Source organism: Dendrobium catenatum, unplaced genomic scaffold (assembly GCF_001605985.2).
Source record: "Dendrobium catenatum unplaced genomic scaffold, ASM160598v2 fragScaff_scaffold_370, whole genome shotgun sequence".
Lineage (NCBI taxonomy): Eukaryota > Viridiplantae > Streptophyta > Magnoliopsida > Asparagales > Orchidaceae > Dendrobium > Dendrobium catenatum.
The window spans coordinates 5,525,795-5,552,358 of NW_021318832.1; the positions used below are offsets into that span (position 1 = coordinate 5,525,795).

Below are 26,564 nucleotides of genomic sequence, written 5' to 3' on the forward strand. Positions count from 1 at the left end.
TCTCTATTTCCTTATATCTTTTTTATTATTATTATTATATGATGATAAAATATGACATAATAAAATCTAGCTATAAAAGAGATATATACTATTTATATTTATTTAATAGTATGAGATAAAGTTAGCTCGTGAGCAATCATTCATAGAGAAAATAATTATAATTTAAATAATTATTATAATTAAATAATAATAAATTAAAAGAAGAAAAATGCACTTAATTAAAAAGAGAACTATAATTTTCTAATATTTTAAACTATTTGTACTTAAAATTTAGAATACTAATATATTTTAAATACAATTTATATTAATATTTTTTAATGAGCTGACTCACAAGCTAACAAGTTGAGTTAGACTTGACTCAAACTTAGCTCATTAGCTAATTGACTTCGTCTCATGAGGTATTTATCAAATTGAATCTGAATCACCTCACGAATCAGCTCGACTCACACCCCTAATTTTGAGTACACAAGTCACGCAATCAACTCTTATAATGAACACCCTAGATAATTTTGTAGTGTTCTCAATAATCTCAAAAGACTAACGAACTGATTAGTGTGCTGCGAATAATCTTAGAAATTTTGGCTTAATTTAGGATGACTTATTGATTTTTAAAGAAAATTTTTAGTACAATTTCTTTTTTTTACTAAAAAGCTGCTTTAAAAGGCAGTAAGAAAGCCATCTCAAACAAAATCTTTATTTGAATTAAGCTCCCTTCTTTCATTCTGGAGCTTTGGTTGCTTTTCAAGAACATATGAAAAATAAATCTTAATGCTTCTTGATGTAAAACTAGTTTAACAAAAAAATCTATGAACACACCAAAAATTTCTCCTCACTAATGATCATTACTGGGGACTTATTTCTAACTAAATAAGCATTTATTACAAAATTTTTCTGCTTTATTTGTTTTACAGATCTCCTCCCTTTTGTTAAGGGAGCATAAATAGAAACCTCAATAGAAATTTACCACCCCATCCACTGTAAAAGGTGGATCAATTTCTATCCTCACTGCTTTGCCTTCAGAATGTAATTGTGGTAATGCATTTGCATCCTTAGCGGAGGCTCCAGCTCCAGTCCAAATTGTAGCATGAGGCCATTCATTTTTAGAGCTTATCTTTTCGCCGTTGATGGATCCTATTCGCGCTTCGAGCGCCGCCAGGTTATCGGAGAATAGCAATGCGGTGAACTCTATCGGAACTTTCTGTTGCTGGTAAGCACCATAACTAGCAACAGATGTCACCCCATGGCTCCTTTTGTGAGCCAAGGTCACATGAGCCTTAGTTAGATTATTCTCCAATTCTTTGTCTTTAAGGAATACTTGGACTTCAGATTCTTTCTCAGCCAACTGAAAATAGTTTTTATGAATTAACATTACTTTTACCATAACATATAATGATATTCTGAAAAATATATGTAGGAGTTCAAATAGATATCTAATAGTATGAATCTTAAGCTAATAAGCATTGCTATACCTTCTCTAACAGAGTTCTAATCTCAAGTACAGGGAGTGTGACAGCTGCAAAAACAAGGTTGCCAAATCTCCTCTTCTCAGATTCTGGTGTTCTAATTCCCCCTTTTATGACATCTTTGAGTTGTTCAATGACTTGCTTGACAGCTATGTCAAACGGAACCTGGAAGATTGAAATTAAAAATTCATTAAAGCAACACGAGCTAAATCCTCATCAAAACTTAAGAGATTAAATGGAGTGACAAGACAAATGGCTTTTTTTGGATCTGTTCCGCAGATTTTGCTTTTAAGTAGGTGATTTGGCTAATCATAGTTTTTTAATTGCAATAATTCTATGATGGTCATTAATCACATTATATGCATACAAGATGTGTTATTAATTTTGGCTAACTATATGTTCATGAATTAATGCAAAAATAAATAATGTACTGCTTTTGTTCATTAAAAAAAGAATGCCATTATATTTCTGGATGAATTTATTTGAAATCAAATACTGTCTAAATAAAAGCCTGGTGTAATATGCTTTTGAAGATGGTCTAATAATAATATGACAGTGGCAAATGAACCAAATACAGTAGTCTCCAACAAATCAAACATAAATTTGTCAATCATCTACAAGTCGGGGTGACCCAACAAGAGAGTTTGTTAACAATAGAAAAACAAAGAGGCCTAATAAGCTGCGAGAGCACTTTAGTAAAGATGAGAGCAAGTTGTATTGATAAATGAATGGATGCTTATGAAAAGGTGATATTGAATCTTGATAAAAAAAATTAATGAAAAATGACTGTAAGATGAGGAGGAATAAACTCTATCATTCAACCAATAACATTTGCAAAGGAATGAGGAAGGAGGGCAGCAAGAGGCACAGGCTCCTATGGTCAATAAGCAAGAAGAAGGGCCTCTATGAAGCAAGGATTCATCGCGATAGGCGATGGTGACCAAATTGGAAGTTCATTCAAAACCCATTGGGTAGCCATTGTGGGAGACAGGTGCAATCCATTGAAAAACTAATAGCAAGAATAGAAGGATCTAAATTGGAAGCTAAAATAATTAGTAGCGCCATCCAAAGGCAAAGGAAGTGACTGAGTATGACGTTAAAGATGGCAAGAAAAATAGAAATTCACAAAAGACTGGAAAGAAGCTCGAGACAGCAACACCACAACACTAAGTACAGGAGGGACCTAGCACATGAGCCAAATGCAGATGCCACAAGGCGTCAATGAAATAGGTCACCTGAGTAAGTAGAACAAAGCATGCCCAAAGTTGCGAGAATGCCAAGACAAAGCAGATATATGAATCCGCAACATCATGCAAGTCTGAGCTCGGCCAAGTGCAGATCCGCATGCCAAGAGCTCAACATATAAACATGATTGTGGAAAGAGAACTTTGAGACAAATATATTTTTACAATAGATTATTTGTCCGTAATATGACTGTGTAGTATCTAGTATACTATAATACCCAAAATACTCAAAACAAATATAAGCATAAATTTAAGTACAATTAATTTAAAACTAAGTAATAGTTAATTAATTTCAGATTACAATTTCTAGAAATCCCACTTAGCGTGCATTCAACAACTAATGGGAATCTTATGGCTGGTATAAAAAGGATTGAGTCAGTGGAAATGTTAGTGTATTAAAAAATAATTAGATTTAAGCACTAGCATTATTTTTCCTTCCTTTCCCCACCCATCATTTCTCTGTTCTCTAGAGTTAGAAAGACTGGCTGTAAGCAGAAGCTTGGGATGCTGTGAGGGATTGCTGGAGCTGGTGTAGTTAGGATGCTATGGAGGATAACGTAAGCAAGAGAATGATTTTAGTTAAGGGAAAAGAAATTATTTAAGTTGTTGTCCGCTGAAAATGCTGAAAGTAACAGCTGAAGATACTGTTAGTTGTTGTCGGCTGAAAATTTTTTTTCATCATTAGATGAAGTGGCCAATCCAGATTTACAACTGGATAAAAAAAATATAACTCAAACAACATTAATGTTCGCTACTTCCTCATAATCAATTTCATAGATTTGAGTGAACCTAATCTAGCCTTGTACCATTCAATACATCTACGGTCTACCTTATATTTTAATTTGAACTCATTAGCATCCTACAAATTTCTTCCCATTCAGTAGAGTTGTAAATTTTTTGTCTATCATTTCTTTTAAAGATCTGGATTTCTTTATGAATGCTTCTCTCCATTAAAGCATCTCTAAAGCTTCTTGAATATTGTTTGGCATTTCAATGCTAAAAAGATATGACTGAACGTATGAAAATATAATCTATCATAAGCAACAAAGAGTTCAGATATTTTGTGAAAGTCCTTGCAGTTTTTCTGTGAGCAATAGAAATGTCCAGATTATCATAAGAATCAACATTATCTTATGAAGCGAAGTAGATTTAAGATTTAGCGGAGACTCTAGATTATGTCCTGCAAAATGCTTTGGTTTACCTTTTCAATTGAAATTTCATTTAGTCATGCATAGACAATTCCTTCATACCTTTCTCGTTGCTGTGTTTTTGGGAAGATTCAAAGTTCTTTTAATATATAAGGTTGATGCACGCAAAAATTTGGGAGAGGGCCCAAAATTTTTGCAAGCAAATGATACTCTTCCTATAACTTAAAAGATACTCAAAACATTACAAAAATTACATAAGATAAAGCAACAACAATTGCACAAAACAAAACACAACTTTAATATTATAAAAGGCCTTACAAACGACACATAAACTTTAACATAAACACCTTACAAACTTGGAAACATAAAAACACCTAAAGTTGCTTGCCAATCATTGCTTTGAGAAGAAGGATACTGGTGGAATGAAACTTGAGGAGAGACGAAAGAGATTAGAAGCCGAGACGGAAGAGAGACAAGCTCGCAAGCTTTCTCAAAGAGCAGAAGTAGTGGACAAAGCTCTCAAGCTTTTCCAAGAAAAACCTTCAGTTTTTCCATTCCAAAAATAACATTCTTCACTCTCTTAACTAAACTTAAAACATCCACAAATATCTCCTATATATAGGTATATAAGGGAAGCCAAACAACCACCTAAAACTCATTAAATACCTTAAATAAAAAGAGGGAAATGAATGGCCAACAACCACAAAACAATTCCCAAACGTTACAACAAAAACAGAGAAGGAAGTCCACGGAACCAAGCAGGGAACTGCAAAAACCGAGCAGCCCAGAACGGAACCAAGCAGAAGCAGGGAACCGCAGAACCGAACAGTCATCCACGGAACCGAGGAGCCAACCGTGAAACCAAAGGGGCAAAGGCACGGGAATTCTTCCCATCACAGGAAACCAACAGCCAACCGTGGGAACCAAAGGGCCAAGGCACGGGAAAGCCACCCAGCACAGGAAACCGAACAGTCATCCACGGGAATCCAAAGGACAAAGGCACGGGAAAACAGCCAGCACAAGAAAAAAAATAGACAAGGGGAGGAGAAGAGGCAAGTGAAGAAATCAAAGAGATAAAATGAACCAAATAAAGATAATTTATGAGCTGAAACATAAGTAGAAGAAGCTCATTAATGAGCTGATTTTAGAAGCTCACCAAAATTTAAACTCAACTTGTTTTGACCACCCCATTGCCTACATCATACTCCCCTACTTGAAAAACTCATCTCCCGATGAGTTCCCTTTTGCTTTCTTCCGAGGAGGCGAAGACGGTGCATCCAGCTCTTGAATCTTTGCTTCAAATTTCTTCAAAATTTTTTCTTGCTCTTTCTCGAATTGTTCTTGAAGATATTTCTTCCTTTTCTCGTATTTCTCATCACATAAGAACATGTGATATTGAAGTTTATATAATTTGTCTTGTAGCGGATCTGTTGAATCTCCTTCAGTCGGAATCCATCTGTCCATCGGAAGAGGGACTTCAATATCTTCTGGTTTGCTTTCTTCTTTGACCGAATCAATCTTTTTGTCCTTTCCATTTTTCTAAAAGACTCAACAAAATTTAAATTACTTGACACCACAGACTTACACAACAACTACTACGACTCACCAAGACACACACAACTTGCTCTGATACCAAATTTGATGCACGCAAAAATTTGGGAGAGGGCCCCAAATTTTTGCAAGCAAATGATGCTCTTCCTATAACTTAAAAGATACTCAAAACATTACAAAAATTACATAAGATAAAGCAACAACACTTGCACAAAACAAAACACAACTTTAACATTATAAAAGGCCTTACAAACAACACAAACTTTGACATAAACACCTTACAAACTTGGAAACATAAAAACACCTAAAGTTGCTTGCCAATCGTTGCTTTGAGAAGAAGGATACTGATGGAATGAAACTTGCGGAGAGACGAAAGAGATTAGAAGCTGAGACGGAAGGGAGACAAGCTCGCAAGCTTTCTCAAAGAGCAGAAGTAATGGACAAAGCTCTCAAGCTTTTCCAAGAAAAACCTTTAGTTTTTCCATTCCAAAAATAACATTCTTCACTCTCTTAACTAAACTTAAAACATCCACAAATATCTCCTATATATAGGTATATAAGGGAAGCCAAACAGCCACCTAAAACTCATTAAATACCTTAAATAAAAAGAGGGAAATTAATGGCCAACAACCACAAAACAATTCCCAAACGTTACAGCAAAAACAGAGAAGGAAGTCCACGAAACCAAGCAGGGAACCGCAAAAACCGAGCAGCCCAGCACGGAACCAAGCCGGAACCGCAGAACCGAACAATCATCCACGGAACCGAGGAGCCAACCGTGAAACCAAAGGGGCAAAGGCACGGGAATTCTTCCCAGCACAGGAAACCAGCAGCCAACCATGGGAACCAAAGGGCCAAGGCACAGGAAAGCCACCCAGCACAGGAAACCGAACAGTCATCCACGGGAATCCAAAGGACAAAGGCACGGGAAAACAGCCAGCACAAGAAAACAAATAGACAAGGGGAGGAGCAGAGGCAAGTGAAGAAATCAAAGAGACAAAATGAACCAAATAAAGATAATTTATGAGCTAAATTAAGTAGTAGGAAAGCATTTATGAGCTGAAACATAAGTAGAAGAAGCTCATTAATGAGCAGATTTTAGAAGCTCACCAAAATTTAAACTCAACTTGTTTTGACCACCCCCTTGCCTACATCAAAGGTGATAGGAATGGAGTAAGAGTTAATGGCAAGAATACAAAGATCCAATATTTTTTTGCTAGAAAATTGATATTCATGGAGTGAGTTGAAGTTCTTCCATTGAATAAGAATTTTGTGGTTAAAAGCTTGATTCTCAAATAATCTTACAACTATGATGCTATAAATTTTTTGAGGGCTGTGAGAATAACATTTGTACTCTTATTAATAAGGAGAGTAGCCAAAAAAAAAAGAAGAAGAATTTTGCAGCTTTTGGGATCAAGCTTGTTGGTTTGATATGAAAGAAGAATTGAAATGAGTTAGGTCATGTGACAGACTTGAGTAAATTTGGTGAGAGTTTTAAACTTCAAATTCTTAATGGCTTGTGATTAGTGAGATAAATACCAATAAAGACAGTCTCCCTCTAAAAATATTGGAACAATGTTTCTGATTGGGGGGGGGGTTCATCCCCCTATATTTGGCCCTTTGGTTTCCCCTTTGTGGCTCTTCGGTTCGTCCCCTTGGCTCCATCCCGTGGCTGGTTCCTTCCCCAGTTCCCCCCCTTTGGATGCCTGTTCTGGTTCCCCTAGCTACCTGTTTCGGTTCCCTGGGCTGCCCATTTCGGTTCCCTGGGTTGTCTGTTCCGGTTCCCTGTATCTAGCTTATTCACGAGTTCAAAATCGAACACGAATCAAGCTTTTATCGAGCTTCTTATCGAGCTTAATGTCGAGCTTGTTCACGAACTTCAAATGATGTTGTTCGCGAACATAAATGAGCCGAACACATTAGTGTTCAAGTTTGTTTATTTAAGAATCGAGTATTTAAAATATTGTTCAAGTTTGTTTGTTTAGTTAATTAAACGATCTCAAATGAGCTTTGATCGAACCGAACAACGAGTAGCTCGTCAAACGTTTGGTTCTCTTGCAGCCCTACCCTTGGTTGCCTTTTTTGATTTTCTGTGTGACTCTTTGGGTGTTGTTCCTGGACAACCCCTTGGCCTTCTGTTTTTCCCTTTTTAATTGGTTTAAATGAGGATATTTTGGGCTGTTTGGCTGCCCTATTTCCCCTATATATATATATATATATATATTTGATGTTTTGTAATAAAAAAGAGATACTTTTGGTGATAATTTTTGGAGCTAAACATGAGGGTTTTTATGATAGCTTGCTAGCTATGCCTTTTCATTCGTCTTCCTCCAGGAAAACTTGCGAGCTTGTCCTCTCCTTCGTCTCGGCTTCTTACCTCTTTCTTCTCTCCGCAAGTGTTCACCTCATATGTATCTTTCTTATCAATAAAGCAATGCAAGTTTAGGAGTTTTTATTTTAAGATTGTAATCGTCATTTTTATGTTATAAAATTGTTGTATTTTGTTATTTCAAGTTATAAGGAAGAGTGTTTTTGTTTCTTTTTGTGACCAAGGGTCTCCCACTTGTTTTGGGAGCCTTTGGTTGCATCAATTTCTGAAAATGATTCTTCGAGCAATCTTTAGGTGCCTAGTTTCCTTTTCACTATCCCATGTTGTGAGTAATATTAATACAAGAGCTCTGTTGAACATCCTCTTTTTCCAAGCAGAAAAACTCTAATGATGGAATTAAAGTTTTCTCTACCATTAAATTATAGTAAGAAATAAATAAAATATGTTATCTAATTTTGCATCAAATGTGGCTTAACATTTGCTGAAATCCAAAGTTGGTAATCCACGACCTGTGGTCGTTTTTATTTTTCTTTGATCAGCTCATCTTAAATTTGTATTTGTGAACCCTTGACCCTAAAACAACTTACATCATGGACAATAGGCTTGACGAACTAATTTCTATTCCGTACGTAACATAATATCAATCTCAATCATCAAATCATACAAGCATGACATGCATCTTTGATCTAAATTATAATTCATATATAAAATGATACACATCTACATCATCTAAAACCATTCATACTGCTTTCCTCATATTTCCAACCAATGTGTTGACAGTACTTGTTTTTCTCTACAAAAATTTCTAATGATCTAAATTATAATACCTATATAACAACTGTCACTGGCCAATACCGTTGATTTCCTCCTCAAACTTCCGACTAATGTATTGACAATACATATTGTACTACAAAAGAATTTCCAACAATAAAAAGAATAAAACCAGTTTCCATAGTAAAGGCTCATTTTCAAAAAGCTTTTTTTTTTTTAACCAAAAACAATAACGTGAGCAGGGATTGGGAGGGAAGCCTTCAATAAAAATGTTCCCACCATTTTGCAAAAAAATTAAGCAGTTGAGATAATCACCTATTAAAAAAATAAATATGCAGCAAATCAGCAATTGCCAGAATACACTAATCTCACTACCATGCTAAAAGATTAAGGCTCCTAATCATTAGCCTACCTGGATAGAGTTGAGATAATCAGAATTTCTCAACAAGACCTCTCGTAGACGCTTCTCCCATTGCACCCACTCCTTCGCATATGAGCCTTTGTTCGGTTCCGCCCTAAGTCAAGTAGTTCGGTGTAAGAAAACAAAGACAACCAGCCTCACCTTATGACTTGTTAAGGAAAAAAAAACAGTAATCAGTGTGCAATACAAAATACTAACTGTAGCAATCAGGCTGAACTATAGAATTTTTTAAGACCAGTTAAGAAAATAATAAAATTAAATACAGTTTTGGTTAATCTTGCCTCCGACCAGGGTCAAAATTGCATTTAATTAAAAAAAATAAGAGGTCTTTACTATCTTCCAACATAAAATTTTGTTCAAGAAATTTGCATACTATCCTTGGTGGTAATTGTACAGCCTAAACTATTCACCCCAATATCACCCTTAGATAAACCTAACATTGTTACCTCTTAATACTTACAATAGCAAAACACTTTTTAACCTAAATCCATTGCGCATAAATGACTAACCATACAGAATGCATATCTAATGTACTAAAGCAAGACATTCCAGCTCAATATTTATTGACAACAAACTAAACTACAATGTAATAATAACACTAGCAAGTTTAATCTTAAATAGAAATAATAACTTTATCAATATCAGTAAATTCCATAGCTTCTTGTAGTGGGCTCCAAAAATTTGTGCCCAACCCTTTTTGAGAGTTTATTTTCAGTTCATTTTTTTTAGAGTCATAAAAATATTGTCTAATATATTCATGTTTGAAATTTGTGAAATTATTGTTCAAAGATTTGGTCTTTGTGAATTTCAAAGGAGGAATGATAAACTTAAAATTAAATTTGGAATGGAAGCCAAATGAATGAAACATAGAAGTACTTGATTATGAGAAAATCAAAGGCACTCAAACTATTTTATGTTGGGCTTTATATTTTTAAATCAAATTTTGTTTAAGTTGACAAATTTAATTTAGAATGTTGGGGCTTATATTCGAGCAACATATATTGGAGGAAATGTCCAGAAGGTGATGACTTATGAAGTGATTGAAATCAACAACAGCCTCAGACCCTAGAACTAAGGTGAGGACTACTGAGGGGTAGTACCTCAAACCTATTAGAAAAATTTTGTCATCCTCAATGGATTGCATAATTTGTGAGCGAGCACGACATATGAAATAATATATTATCCCAAAGGTTAAAAATACTATTTTCTTATGAACTCAATAGCAAAATTTATAATTTTAATTTTAACAGAGATTTTTCTTCATTTAATATTTGGTTGAATAGAATTTATTTTATTCTGGGATACAGATAACCCAAAGGGGCAAGCCCTTATAATTAATTACATCTCAAGTTGATGTAGGACTACAATGCTTGCAATGTTTTATTAAGAGCTTGCACAACTTATTGATTAGAGGAATAACAAATAGAACTATTAGCAAATAACACGATGAATCAAAATGTACGAGCGACCACTTTCGTTTAGGCTAAGTTGCATATCAAGAGATTTGAGCCCTCAAAATATCGTAGGAAAATAATATTATGCAAAGTAGTAGCTTTTAACAAAAATCCCTAATCTAACAATAAGATTTAGAAAACAAAGAAGTGCACTCAATTCCCTACGTTTACTAAGCTCGGCAGAATCGGGCAAACGTGTCCTTGATGGCTACAATCAAAGCACAAGAAAGGATTAGACTTAAGAAATACAAAAAAAGGAAAATTAGAAAACCTTCGTCAAGGATCGGTTGGAATCCTCCAATCGACGATCTCAAGTTGCTCTTCAATAGCTTCAACCAAGATGTCCAAGATGCGTTCTATGTAGTCCTCAACCGTATGGACGATCCTCGGGTTGACGTCAAAGAATGTTGAATGGAGAATGTGCAGTAAGCCGTGTTCGACGTAGGCAAGTTCGTAGTCAGTTTCGGGATCGGCCATTCATGAATGCTAGATGACGATTTCTTCTAAAGATTGCTAGTAATCTTGAACTCCGTTGAAGAGAAAGAAGTTTCTCTTCAACTTGACGTGGAGATGATGGAAAGTGGCCGACCAAGGGAGGAGGGAGAATAGGGAGTTTGTTTTAGACTTGAAAGAGGGAAGAGCTTAAAACCTGAAATTAATTTCAGATTTTATCTAGGAAGGGATTTGAAATTTGAAAACAATTCCAAAAGGGAATGAGAGAGAGGAGGGGCGGCGGCAAGGGTTGGGAGGGCATTAATTTAATTCCAAAAGGAGATATTCCCTTTTGGAAATAAATTAAATAGGTGGGCTTAGGGGATTTTGGCTAAAGGAGGTGGGGATGAGATTTAGAATTGTTTCCAAGAGGGGTTAGAAGGTTTTAGGAAATAAATCCCTTTGGGATTTATTAGAAGGGCCGACGGCTTAATGGCAAAGGACGAGATTGGGGAGGGGATTTGGGGTTGCTTAATTTAGGATTTAGGATTTAGGAAATAAATATTAATCCTCATTAATTTGAAAATTTAAAAAGGACTTAATTAATTAACTTTCCTAAAACAGGTTTCTTAAATTAGGAAAGAATTTCAAACTCAAATAATTTTGAATTTTGAAATTAGACCTCCCTAAATTAAGAGCGGATGGTTATGGAAAGTATTCGGGAGGCATTCGCATTGAGGGACGTGGAAGAGGTGAGAGGGGACCAGCGGCTAGGTTGGGCCGTGGGGAATTCTTGGAGGAGGGAGGGGATTTGGTGAAGCCAATGGATAAATGGTTTGTGGTGGTTGGAGAAAGGTGGAGGGTGAGCGTGTGTAGGGTTGGCTGGGGTGAAGATGGCTGGTGGTGGTGGTGGGAGGTTGAAGGGAAGAGATAAATAAGAAAAAACCACAAACCCGACTTGTTAAGGTTGGTGGGTGTTGCGCAATTCTCCCTCTCCTAGGGCTCTCACTCCAATCTCAATCTCTCATGAGAATTCAAACAAAGAGAAACAAAGTTTTCAATTAATCATTCATTCATTAACTTGCAAAGAAGAACAAGGGGGCTATTAATAGCCTCTTACAATGACTCAAACATAAAGGATGACAATGTCCCTAAGGCTTACATACGGCATCCCTTAATAAAAGGGTACAACGGGAAACTAATAAAACAAATACAATACGACATCATAAATACGAAAATACATAAAACAAATCAAAAATACAATGACTCAATCGTGGCAGTAGATTAATGACCATGTCTCTGATAAACCCTCTATGATCTGATGTCCTCACCACAAGTATTTGTTATTTGAGAATTTTTTTTATTAAACTAGAGATTTCTTTTTTTCTTAGAGTCATCAAAATATTGGCTAATATTTCATTTTAAAATTCATGAAATTCTTAATTAAAAATTTGATCTTTAGGCATTTCAAGGATGAATGGATCAACTTTAATCATATTTTTAGAATGAGAGCCAAAATGAAGGAAATGTAGGAGCACTTAATTCTGAGGAAGCTCAAAAGTGCTCCGACTATCCTATATTGAGCTTTATATTTTAAAATCAAATTTTTATTTAAGTAAACATTTTAATTTAGAATGTTGGGGCTTGCATTCCAACAACACATGCTGGAGAAAATGCTCGAAGGTGAGGGCTTATGAAGTAACTGAAATCAACAACAACCTCAGACCCTAAAGCTAAGGTGATGATTACTGAAGGGTAGTGCCTTGATCCTAAGTCTAACGGAGTGCAAAGAGACTTATAAACTACACCTCACCTGAGGCATAGCTAGCCCAACTCTGGATTTATTGCTCTACCTGAAAAAAGCTACCGATTAAACCCATCCGCTTTTAAAATCATGAAATCCAATCTCAATGCATATGAAAAGTGGGGAAGGTTGTTTTGCTTAGAAAGTATGACTTACAAAGGTTTTGAGGCCAAGATGCCTAATTAGACCTCTTGTATAGATGTATAAATAGAGAGTATGTTGTATAATAAAGTTATGCTTTTCCCTCCCATACCTCTCAAATCGATATGGTATCAGAGCCAAGAACCTTCATTGCCGGTGAAGAGCGATCGTAGATAGTCGGAGGAGGAGAAAGAAGAAGAAACCAGAAGCCTACCGCCGAACTGAGCCTTGCCGAAAACGGACGCTGTAGACAGAGCCACGAAGAACAGAGCTTTGCCTATAGATGTCGGACGGAGCCTTGCCGAAGACGGACGCCACAGACAAAGCCCCAAAGAGTGAAGCTTTGTCGACAGATGCTAAAGAGGAGCTTTGCCGAAGCCAGACGCTGCCAACAGTAGCTGCTTTCCCCCTGCGAACATATGGGAGATCTTCTGCCATCCGGAAGACTCGCACGCAGTAGCCTGGTCCCTCCTGGAAAATCTGACCGCAAGACTTCGCCCACCCAGCTCTCGCGGAGCCTCCATGCATACCCTAGCTACTCGATCCAAATACTTCGCCCGGTTAGATTCGCCCTACAAGTATATCAAAGAATTTTTTCTTGGGAAGCCTTCATTGCTATCCAAGGTTATAAATATAACCTTAATTCGACACCATAATGTCAGAAATTAATTCTTCACAGAGAATTGACCAAATTGAGGAGTCTATGGTGCACCAAGGATGAGGTGACATCCAAAGCATGCAACCTTCCTATCGCCTAAATAGGAAGAACTATTTAAAGTGATCTCAATTTGTGAAGACCTATTTAAAGGGGAAAGGAAAAATACACCACCTTCTCGGAGGAGGGCCAAAAGGAGATCCTAAATTTTGGACATGGGATGAAGCAGACTCTATGATTATATCATGGTTGTGGAATTCCATAACTCTAGAAATTAGCGATACATTTATGTTCCTTTCCACTGCAAAGGAAATATGGGATTGCTGCCAGACAGACCTTCTCCAAAGCTCGGGATGCGGCTTAAATCTTTGAAATTAAAGTCAAAGTAGGAAGCACAAAGCAAGGAAGCAAGACTGTGACGGAGTATGCCACCCTTCTACAAAACTTATGACAAAAACTTGATCACTACAGAGGCATAGAAACCAGATGTCTGATCCTAAAGATCTTTATAGAAAAAGATAGAGTTTATGATTTTCTTACAGAACTAAATGCAGAATTTGATCGGGTCAGAGTCCAAATCCTCAATAAAGAGAAGGCGTCATCACTTAATGAAACCATTGCTCTCATCCACACAGAAGAAAGCCGATAGGAGTAATGTTAGAACCAAAGGTTGTTGAAAGTTCAACAATGGTGATGAATAGAGAATCATCATGGAAGTAGAAAGGTAAAGACTCTTCAAAATTCAAAGACAAAGATTCACTTTGGTGCAGTTATTGTAAGAAGTCAAGACAAAAAAAGCGTGCTAGAAAATACATGGAAAACCCTCCAATAAGGTGATGCAATCAAAAATTTGGGAGAGGGACCCAAATTTTTTATCACAAAAAACATGACTTCCTAGATAAAATAAAGACACAAAATGCTCAAAAGGATACAAATAAATCACAAATAACTTCACTTTAATATATAAAAGGCTTACAAACTTTTTATAAGATAAAAGACTATTACAACTTGGACACTTACAAACTTGACTCTTACAAACGACACAAACAAAAACACCTAAACTTGCTTTCCAAGCGAAGAAGGATACAGGTGGAATGAAACTTGCGGAGAGACGAAAGAGGTTAGAAACCCGAGAAGAAATAGGAGAAGCTCGCAAGCTTTCCTAGAGGAGAAGGAGAATGGAACAAGCTCGCAAACTTTTTCACGAAGAAACCCACAGGTTCTATCCAAAAATTACTCACATCACATACATAAAATAGCCACAAAACATCTTATATTTATAGACAAGAGAGGGGAATACAAACAGCCCCAAACTCTTCAAATTCTTAAATAAACGAGGGAAATGAAAAGCCAACAGCCACCTAATAATATTCTCTAATTCTGCACAAGAAACAAAGCACCAAAGCCATGGAAAAAGCCCCCAACAGCCATGGGAAAACAGCCCAGGCGGAACCCGAAGAGGCAGCCGCAAGAACCAAGGAGGCAGCCGTGGGAACCAAGGAGGTAGCCGTGGAAACCAAGGAGCCAAGACACGTGAACCCAAGAGCCAGCCGAAAATCCAAGGGGCATTGCACGGGAAAAGAAAAGGGGGAAAAGGAAGAGACAAGTTCACATAATAATAATTAATAAATGAACTAAAAACATAGCTCATAATGAGCTAACTCTTAGTTCAATAAATGAACTAAAAACTAGCTCATAATGAGCTAAATCTCAACTCAAAAATTAATGAGCTAGCAAGCTCAAGGGAAGTCAAAACCAAATTTTTTTGGGTTTGGTTTGACCCCCCTTTGTCTATATCATAAGGAGTGGAATCAAAAAAGTGAAATAAGGAGCACATCGCACGCCAACAACACAACAAGTCAGCCCAACCTAGAAGCACAGTCCAGCCTCGGTGAACTCAATAAAGAAGATATTGATAAACTGAAATGACTCCTGTTATCTCTTGAAAAATCAAATGCACCTTCCTCACTTGCACTCTCAGATAAGTTTCCAACATTCTTAGAAAAGAAGCTTGACTACAGAAGCCTCTACACTTCAAGCCTCAATTTGAGCACAACAAAGACATAAATAGACCACATCATCCTAAAGGTAAAACTAAACCTTTTGTGTTTCGTAACCATGATATAAAATGTTTTAAATGTCAAGGCAGGGGCCAAATTGCTAGTCAATGTCCAAGCAAGCGTCTCATGGTAATGAGAACGATGGAGAAGTGGAGACCGGCGAAGAAAATGAACACAGAACTAAATCCTGTTGAACTGCTAGAAGGCGAGAAGGAATTTGTTGTCCAAGGAGATTTGTTGGTGGCAAGAAGAGCTCTTAATGTGCAAACCAAAGCAATGGAGGAAACAACAAGAAAAACCTTTTCTACACAAGGTGCTTTATCAAGGATAAGGTATGTAATTTAATTATTGAGGATGATAGTTGTACTAATGTAGTTAGCACTACGATGGTCACAAAATTGGGTTTATCCACACTTAAACATCCTAAACCATATAAATTGCAATGGTTAAGTGACAGTGAAGAAGTTAAGGTAAATAAACAAGTGTTAGTTGCTTTTAAAATTGGAAAATATGAAGATAAAGATTAATGCGATGTCGTTCCTATGCAAACAGGACATATACTTCTAGGTCGTCCATGGCAATTTGATAGAAAAAATTTGCATGATGATTCTTCTAATAAATATTCATTTATGCTTAACCAACGACCTATTGCTCTTGTGCCATTAACTCTTCAACAAGTTGCTAAGGATCAATTGAAGGTCAAACAAGAACATGATAGCAAAAAAAGGGAATTCACTTCAGCTTTGAAATAAAAGCATGAAGAAAAATCATCCATTCTTGCCAATACAAGTGAAAGCAAACAAGCCTTATACCTCCGACAATCCCTCGTATTGCTTATGTATAAAGAAACTTATTTGTGCACTAACAATTTGGCTAGAAATCTTCCGAGCAACATTATTTATCTTTTGCAAGATTATGGAGGCGTGTTCCCTGAAGAGACACCTTCCGGTCTACCACCAATTCGAGGAATTGAGCACAAAATCGACTTTATACCTGGAGTCAGTCTTCCCAAACAACATGCTTATAGAAGCAACCCTGAGGAATCAATAATATCATGGGCATACAAGTGGATGAGGAAAAGATTCCGATTTGAGCACAAATCCTTCTCAAGAGGAAGAGAATGATAGATATCAAGCTAACGGTCAAGGATGTCCCATTCAAATTACCGTTGGTTATCCTACACGCGCACCAAGTCACAAAGGCAGAGAAGAAATTAGCGGGCTGCTTACCCAACTTTGAGCCCACGAAGAACTAAAGAGACCCGTTAATGAGAGTCTTGCCAGGACATCAAGCATTAATCTCCTCCAAATGATTAATTAGTGCTTTAATAGAGTTATTTTAGTTATTTATGTCTTATTTCTGCATTTTGAATAGTTGGAGTTTTATGTAAATTGCAATAAATTTGCCAATTTAAAGGCATTAGAAATGATAACTAGACAGATTTTGGTGGATCAATTCAGTGAATTGTTTTTCTAAGTGCTGTTGCCCTTTGGGGCCCCTCTTAGAGTCTCCAAGAACCTCCCTCCCTTCTTCCAGGTCTCATCCGAGACATTCTTACCCCCTTCCCTCTTAGCTGCAGGTCTGTCTTGGAGAATTCAAGGCCTACAGAACTCCTTCCAGCCATCCAGCCCAACCACCTTCCTTCTCACTATCCCCTTGCCACTGTCCAAAACCAGCAGCTAGCTACCAGGATTCAGACAGCCATCCTCCAGCTCCAAGAACTTCTTCAGGCCTCAAATGGGCCTTCATTTTCCAGTTGCCAGCCCCAAATTTCCTCCAGCTATCAGCCGCAGGTTCTGCCCTTGGAGTTTCCAAGAACCGCACCTACTCTTGCCCTCCATCTCTCAACCATCCAGCCCTTCCCCAAGATCCAATAATGGGAGTAACACAGAGCAGGCGAACAACCAAAAGTGTGCAAATAGGGAGTTCGTGGGCTTTTTTTGTTTCAAATTCCTAAAATAACATTTTTAAATATTTGTCAATTGAGGCAATATTATTACTTTCACTAGGTTGAGACCATAAGTCTTGGATCATTTGCATCAGTGCTATCATCATCTAAGTGAGAACATTGGTATCAATAGTAACATTTGGTGGTAGTCCACCTTTCCCCGTATTTCCATCTCCTCCTCTTGATTATCTATAAGCCTAAGAAATAGAAATATTACTTAATTAGAGTTTAGATAATGTCTAAACAAACCTGTTAAATCTCATTAATCATTTTAAAGTTTGACCGTAATTAGAATTGCAAAGTTAAACTTTTACTCTAATATCAATTTTTTCATGACCTAGCTCGAAAGTTTGGAGTACCAAGCTGGTTCCTAAAATAGAGTAGAGGAGATAGAGGAAAACTGAGAGAGAGAGAGAGAGAGAGAGAGAGAGTCAATAGGGAGAAACAAAGTGAGAGACGTAGAGGGAAATTGGGAAAGACAAGCAAGAGTTAGTATGAGATAGAGAAAGTGAGTGAGCGAGCCAAAAACAAAGAGTGATTAAGCGAGCATGAAAGGTAGAGCCAAACACCAAGATTGTTATTAACAGATTTGGATACTTTAGACAGTTGCTAATGGATGACCAATGCACTCCCCAATATTTTCTCTATATATCAAACAAACATATTTTTATATTTACATATAAGCTAAAAAGCAATCGTACCTAGCAAAATCTTGGCTATAACTTTACGGCCTTTTAAAATTAAACATTCTTAACCAAATGACCACATCAATACCTTCCATGCCTGCTTGTGTGAAGCCCATAGAGATTTAACCCTTCCTCAAGTATAATCCTCAAAGAATCAGGTAGAGGTGACCTGCAAGCAATAAGAAACCAAGCTTGATTCCATTAGCTGATGCCGGCAAAAATAGAAGAAACTTCGGAAATCTTCATGCATGTGAAGCAATATTCATTTCTACTAAAGATGCCTTCTGGTACACTACTTTAAAGGAACTATTACTTCAAATACAAAAGTTTTATTGACCCCGTAGATTTTATTTTCAAAGGATTAGAGATTAACGGAAGAATTTGACATTGCTTAAGATAAGAAAGAAATGCGCTCAGTTACTGTTAGCTGAACGGTACTGTAAAACCAAGGTGAAGGAAAGCATGGTAAAGTCAAGTTAGAAGAATCAATAGACTTCAAGGCTTTTGTTCCAAACTCAATGTAAATAGCACAACGGTACACTACACGTTAAAATTTCAGTCCTTAGATACATGATGCCTGTAAATTGAAACAGATGCAGATTTACCAAACAAGAAGACTAACTACTTTCTCATCAACCTTAAATTTTTTTTTTTCAGTTGGTACATTTATATAATTCAAATAAATGAAATAATACAAAAATGGACTTGGCACTAAAAGATGCAAAAAATTAAGGTTTTAGGTCTGAAGAAAATACCTATTAAGATTTGAAAAGTTTTAAGGGTTGTAGTGATTTAATTAATAAGGCAACAAAATTTTAGAGAGTAAGAGGAACCCAAATGATTGAAGAAATATTACTTTTATACCAATATTTAAGATCAAAAAAGTTATTCAAATTGTGCTAAATATAAATGAATCAAATTTAGGAATCAAACAAAAAAGCTTACGGAAGAGAGTAAATCAGGCATATATATATATATATATATATATATCAATGGCATGCTAAAATTACTAAAGATATATATGATAAAGCAACAACTAATATTTGAAGTAGATGTGAAGTGACAAAAAAGTTCTCAATTATAATATAATTACATTCAAAAGCAATATCGGAGTTTATATATGTTAGTTATTCAAAGTGTGGTGTCATGATGTATGTTTTTTTACTGATGACAGAATTCTAATTAGTGAGATATCGACTAAAACAAATAAAAAATGATAATAAAGAAAAATGTTTAGAAGATAGAGATATTTAAAGTAATAAACAAATATTGAATTTATGATATAAAATTTTAGAGTGTGATATTGAAAATTGCAAATCAAAAATTTTTTTTAAAATAAAATTTTATTAACAATCAATGAAAAGAGTGCAACAAGCATAAATTGCTATATATATATATATACACACACACACGCTCCTCTGGGCATAACAAATTTGAAACATTTTATCCACTAGTTCTTCCGTACTAAAATTTCAAGTGTGATTGAGAATCTGAAATACCAGCATTCCCAACAATAGGATGATGATTATAAGTAAATTCCATTAAGAGATTTGGAGTAATGATCTTGTGTGCAGATGTGGTGTTGAACACCACCATTGGACAAACAACCAAGGAAACCTCAAAATCAAAGAGGATCTAAAATTAATTCAAATTTTTGTGTACAAACTAGACTAAAAAGAGATGGAATTGCAGCCAATACATTAGTGGTTCGGTTTTATCAATTGAATGTTCCTAGCTAACCTGATTAGTAAAGGATTTTCCTAGTTTTTGGGCGTTCCTAAAACATGCTGAAAAGTTATGGCAAAAAGTTTTGCAAGAGAAAAAATAAGAAGGAATGTACTCATATTTCTACCTTCTGCTAAAAGTGCCAAATAGTGAAACCAATTCAAAACTCCTCCAAAGGGATAGCAATGCCCATTTCAACCAGGACCTTAGTCGCTAACGATTTAGATAGCTTATAGTTGTAACACATCCACTTAAAGCAGTTCATAAAAAATTGAACATGTGAAAATAGAGTCAAGTTGGTTGAAATTATAAATCATGAGTTGGGGAAGGCAACCAAAACTAAAGCAACAGGATACTGTTTCGAATAATCAAAGTAAGGGGACCACCGAATCTCCTAGAGAGCAATCTTTAGTAATTAGTATCTTGCGCTAATTTGTGAGAAAGCGGTGAGAGTCAATAAGCCTAATTAAAATTTTCCATGCTCATCTTAAATCGACCATGAATCTAAATCTCCAAATTGGGCGGACCTAAGAAAACTTGCTTAACAAAGGTGAAAAGAAAGATATCAACACAAAAAGATCATATCATCAGAAAAAATGCGTGCAAATTTACTATGATAGGATAAGGGAAACTCTTGAATAGTTGGTGCACGACCTTGCTGAAAATATATAAGGAATAAAGAGGATGGAGTAAGTTGAAGACCAGGAACCCTTCTACCCTCTAACAAGTCCAAATGTGAGCAAAGAGCACAAGTTGAGGAAATTTTCACATAGTCGGAATCCTAGGAGTAGGAGCGGCCATAGGAGTAGTTTGCTAAATAGTTGGAGTGGTTACTACGGAATGACTTGGAACTGGCAGAGGCGAGAAAGCATGACGTCTGACATAAGATGTTGAATGAAAATTAACAAGCGACAAATCAAACCGAAGCAGCAAAAAGCGCCACCTTAAGTGCCAATGCCAAAGATGAAATAAGCTTAATGTCAATGCATGGAAGCAATAAAGCCCATTAGTAGGTCACAAAATTGCAACCATAGCAAGAAGATTTGAAGAACTACTGTCAGGAGCACCAAGGAGGGGTCTACATATCGTTAAACCAGCACAAGTGTGCTCGCACATAGGCATGAGGAAAGATGATAGCAAATCGAGGCATGCAAAACATGAGCTATTCCTTGTTAGGGAGATCCAAATGGAGTACAAGCACACTCATGGGCGAGCAAGAGAATGACGAATAGCTAGGCCAATGCAAGAAAGTCTCAGAAAGGGGAGTGAGGCAAGTTGGATGGAGTGAGAAAAGGATTAAATTGAGCAATTTCCTCCATTGGAAAGGAACTTTTGTTGAAACAATTATCAATCAATAATATTAGAAGATAAAATAATACTTATGTTTGAAAGATTTAAGTATCTTAGATCTATTATATATAAAATGGAGATATAAATGAAGATATAAACATGAAAATTTGAACACAAATTTTCTAAAAATGTACTTAGGTCAACAATGTTGTATAGATCGAGTTTTAGATGGCAAAAAAGTCATTGATAACTAATGTGGAAGTAACTAGAATGCTAAAATAGATGTATGGCATAAAATGACGGCCTTTCGATGACCCGATTAGGAAAGTAGATGTATTAGATTTGACTTATATTAAGAAAGGTAGATGTAGACCTAAAAAGACTTTGTTAGAAAATATTAGAAATAATCTTTCTTTATTAGATTTAAACGAGAATTTAACTTTTAACATAACACAATGGAGAAAAAAGATTTATGTGGCCGACCCCAAGTAGTGGGACAAAGGCTTATTGTTGTTGTTATTGTTGCTGTTGTTGTTGCTACTGCAGAACTTGAATAGATAAATTATAAAAATTATATTAGAAAAATTATTTAAGTAACATCTATCAAAAATAAGAAATTTACAATAGACATGGGTGATTTAAACATGCATAACAAATGGCTGAAATTGCACCATTATACAAGTAGATAAAATTAACATCAACGGATTTAAAAGAAGGGGTATGCTTTAGCTAACAAGGATAAAATTCGCTAAAAATCAATTTTGAACAACATAATCAACACCTTATACAATACACTATAGGAACAAATGAAAAATGAAGATTCACAAACCCAAGCCCACGTAGTTGGGATAAAGCTAATGATAGTGATTATAATGATGATGATGATGATGATCTCATAATAGAGAAAAAGCTTAAAATAATCTCCAACTGTTTATAGGTGGTCAATCTAATCCCAAAATATTACATTTCTCAAATTTAATCCCTCAACAAAACAAAATTGATCACAGATAGTCCCTCAGGTAGAAATTGATGGAAATTGAGATACAAAATAGATCTCAATTTAGTCCATCACCTATGCAAAACTAATCCCAATTTAGTCCTTAAATGACCATTTGGAATCAATTTTGTATAGTCGATGGACTAAATTGAAGAAAAGTGATAATATGGATTAAATTTGTAACTTATGAATAGACAGGATAAAATTGATAGCATGTGAATCTATGATGCACCGACACTTCTCCTCAAAGAGGCGTGTAGTATTCGACATGAATCCGACACGACACGCGTCTGACACTCCTCCGACACATGTCGGACACGCCGAAAACGTGTCCGGTTAAAAAATATTAAATAAAAATTGAACACATGTGCCCGACACGTATTTTAAATATTTTATGAATTTTTTTAAACATGTATCTTAAATACAAATTTGATGGTCGATGCTAGCAATTTCTACACCCACAACTTGACTTCTCATCTTTGTCAACCACCTTCTCAACATCAACAACCAATGCCCTCTCAACATCGACGATAAATGTCCTCTTAACATTGACGTCCAATATTTATTGCATAACATCAATGCCTGACTCTCGACAACATTATCATCTCCTCTCTCGATGACTGATAAACGTCATTGATGCCCAACTCTCGATATCCTAATATTAATCATTTTAAGCTCAAATTCTAGTTAAATGACTTATTATTTCTAAATTATCTTTAAAATTACACTTATTTAATTTTTATACAATATTTTTAAAATATAAAACTATAATACCGTGTCCAACTCGTGTCCATGTCCTATATTTTCAATAATTGACGTGTCCCATGTCCGTGTCGTGTCATGTCGTGTCCTTATCGCTGTGTCCCTACCTGTGCATCATAGATGTGAATGGTCGGGAAACTAGTTTGAGCTTTAACCCTATACACAATAATGAAGGAATTGTTTCTGCAGGAGCCCATAACAGCAGCGAAGAACCTTTACCTGTCAATTTTCAGCAAAGGCATCTTCACAAGAGCACCAAATCGTTCGATCAGTTCACTCTCAAATTCTTTTCGGTTCTGGAAAAGCAACACAAAGCATATAATGACAGGAAAAGAACTCTTTTTTAAGAGCAAAATTACATTAAAAAAAGATGCAACATGCCTTGCCATTATAAAGGTGATAAAACATAAGCAGTACAAAACCAGCATTTGGAGATGACTTGTCCAGATTTCCCTTCAAAAGAATCCAAAATAGCTGTGTAAGAATACAAAGCAGCACAATCTAACAAGCAATTTTTTAAAGCGGCAGACAACATGTTAAAAGAATTGCAACTACCGGGTGATTAACTCGTTGGAGCACACGAAAAATGAAAACAGCAAGTGCATCGAGAGAAAAGGGATTTGAATCGGTTCCTGCACAATTAAATGTAACTCTTTGCTAAAGCAACCAAGTAGAAAGCCACATATGAAATACCAACGTGATATAGGATAATAATTTACACTTTACCAGAATCAATTTCCAAACAAGAATATGAAGGAGATCTAGTTCACAACCCCAAAAGAAATTTAAGGCCAATGAAGATTATCAGTAAACAATAAAATAAATAAGAATGCAGAAACAAACGCAAGCATCAGCATAAGAGTTCAGCTAACAGTACGTAAACAAAAGGAATAAAATAGATAACGCATTTTTAAACAATGAGAACCCTATAATGGGTTAAGGCAAGACCATTAAGAACATGGTCAAGGAGACATTCCACATCGAGGTAAGACAAATGCATTATGAAGAAGGCATGTGGAAATAACCAAGCTTAAGAATAGAACTCTAGTGATCAGACAAAAAGCAAAATTACAGTAGGCGAGTAAGATCCGGTTTGAAGTCATGTTTTGAAAGAATATGAAGTTTGTTAAGTCCATCATTTGATTGGTTGTGGTTACAAACTCAAAAAACAAAACTGCCTTGGATGTGATGCTTTTGTTTTCACACTTAAAAAAGAGTGAAAACAAAAATCCAGATTTCTAAAACATATTTTCTGTTCACAAGCAGCCAAATAAGTCATAAGTATGACCAAAACTAAAAAATAAGAAGTTTACTATGATAAATGACGAGAATTAAAGAGAATAGATTAAGTATTTATCCTAACACTTGTGAAGAATTTATAGAATCCTACGAGAGCTTCTACTAAAAATCATAGAAAATCAAAAATTAATAATTACAATAGTTCATGAATTGATGTATTTTACTAAGCTTCAAAATAGACAGTGGGATAAAAGCTTGATATTGTTGTTGTTCAAAATAGATAGTGGGAATTCGGGGGATTAATATAAGCGGCGTATTCCTTTATCACACTTTCTAAAGTTGATTAAATTAAATATGATGCAAATGACAACTTGTAGATGCGACTTCTCATGAGATCAGCTTAAAAAGTTTTGATCACAATCATAACTATTCCTTTGTCTCACATTTTGTGAAGCGTTTAGAATACTAAAATTACCAAGAAAGGACTCTAATCGTTCAAGTCATCACACGAGGCAAAGAAGAATTTTGTAAAAAAATGAGGAACAAAATAAAATTAATTTATTGGTAGACAAGAACTCTTTGCAAGATAGACTAACAAATTTATCCACGACAAGGCTGGGTGTAAAATTAAAATTTACAAGGAGAAAATAAAAATTAAATCCTCGAATAATTAAAGTTTGCAAGGAAAATTCAATTCGTTTCTAATAAAAAACATATAAAATTAAGGAATAATAATTATATTAGTCCATAAATTGATGAGCAGGTAGAATAATAATTACAAAATATTACAATAGACAATGGATTAATGAGTAGGCAGCATGAATCCCACAAAAACAAAGAGGTGCGGTAGAAGAGGAAAAAAAGAGGGCAAAATTGTTGGTGTGCATGGGTCCTAACTGATGAAAATTATGAAAGTGGTTCACAATAAATAACAAAACATGTAAGGAAATGAGGGAACAATTTCCAAAATCATTGCATGCTTTAAGATACACAATAAAAGATGATTGAGAGTGGTAGAAACATTATTGTGTATGATTACAAACATAAATGATTCCACACAAGATATAAAAATTAGAACTTATTTTAATTATTTTATTTCAAATTAAGATTATAAATTTATTCTATTTATTTATGTTAAATTATACTTTTAGATAATTTTAGCATAAATTTGATTTTGATCTTATATATAACTGTTGGATCAAGAAAAACAACGTGTCGGCATGAATCCAACTTTGTAGACATAAGATTTCATTTCCCTTAAGTCAGATTGTAGTTAACTCGATTTCTCATGAAAGTAGTATCAGGATTTTCCCATTAGTACAAGAGCTCATAGTTAATTACCCCTCTAAACGTGTAAGAGAGAACTCGCAATTAAGGATGAATACATTTTAGGTGTTTTAGTCTCAATTGTGGGGGAAAATTGGAGGTAAACAAGATCAAGATTTCATGGTTCCGTCGTCCTAGGTATACCGTAGGTTTTAGTCTACCAACACTAATAACCGTTGATTGTAGTGTCCGAGGAATCTGATTAGCAGCCATGGGTTATCTTCTCTCGGGGATCCCAAGTAAATTGAAATGGTTAGATGAAAGTTGATTTGATTTATATTTGAAAAATGGTGGTTTGAGGTTTACATTCATTGGAATACCCAGAAGTATTTCAGTTTGGGATTTGTAACTTCGTTCAGAAGTTACCCAGAAATTTGAATTGAAGCGGGTCTTACGACTTCTTCATAGAAGTAGCCTGGGTGTTTGAATTTGGTTCGGGACTTAAAGGCTTTCATTGAAAGTAGCCCGTAAAGTAGATCTTACGACTTCTATTAGAAGTGACCTACTAGTGGGTCTTACAATCTAACCCTATATGCTAAGCTGGCCATTAGTTTTGTTTGTCTGGGTTTTAAGATATTGCAATTTATTTAGCAATTTCCCTCACATGTGAGTCTTCCGACCATAGTTGTCAATGGCGCAAAATAGCGCACAACGCACCTACGGCGCCATGTTCATGGCGAGGCGCATGTATTTAAAATAGCACGCGCTATTTGCACCACATGTGAGCCAGGCGCACGGCTCAAAATAGCACGCCAAATTGTTTTTAAATTTCATTATACTTATGAATATTTTTTTACAAGAATTTACAACTTAACATGTATGATTTTTATTGATTGCTACTTGAAGTGTTTCACTAGCAACAATGGTTTAGAGGCGTCCACCTCTTAAAATGAAAAAAAAAACTAAAAAAAAAAAACTCGGTACCGCTAGGTACAAGCTCGGTACCGCTAAGTGCATGCTCGGTACCGCTAGGTGCATGCTCGGTACCGCTATGTACATGCTCGGTACCGCTCGGTACATGCTTGGTACCGCTAGGTGCATGCTCGGTACCGCTATGTACATGCTCAGTACCGCAAGGTATCTTTCTATACAAATGACTTACGAACTTTAAAAATAAG

The 26,564-nt window shown here is 35.7% G+C and overlaps 1 protein-coding gene across 1 annotated transcript in view; it reads right to left on the minus strand.

Annotated features, from left to right (window-relative positions):
- Positions 1-759: 759 nt before the first annotated feature.
- The window catches only part of LOC110095458 (tRNA ligase 1), a 93,160-nt gene continuing 67,355 nt past the window's right edge, over positions 760-26,564 (minus strand). The window contains exons 21-27 of the mRNA XM_020821003.2: positions 23,437-23,513; positions 23,263-23,334; positions 23,101-23,177; positions 18,196-18,276; positions 8,919-9,021; positions 1,470-1,628; positions 760-1,342 (exon numbers count right to left, since the gene is read on the minus strand). Of these exons, the coding sequence (XP_020676662.1) occupies positions 950-1,342; positions 1,470-1,628; positions 8,919-9,021; positions 18,196-18,276; positions 23,101-23,177; positions 23,263-23,334; positions 23,437-23,513 (962 nt within the window). The 3' untranslated portion in view covers positions 760-949. The remainder of the gene's footprint in view (positions 1,343-1,469; positions 1,629-8,918; positions 9,022-18,195; positions 18,277-23,100; positions 23,178-23,262; positions 23,335-23,436; positions 23,514-26,564) is intronic.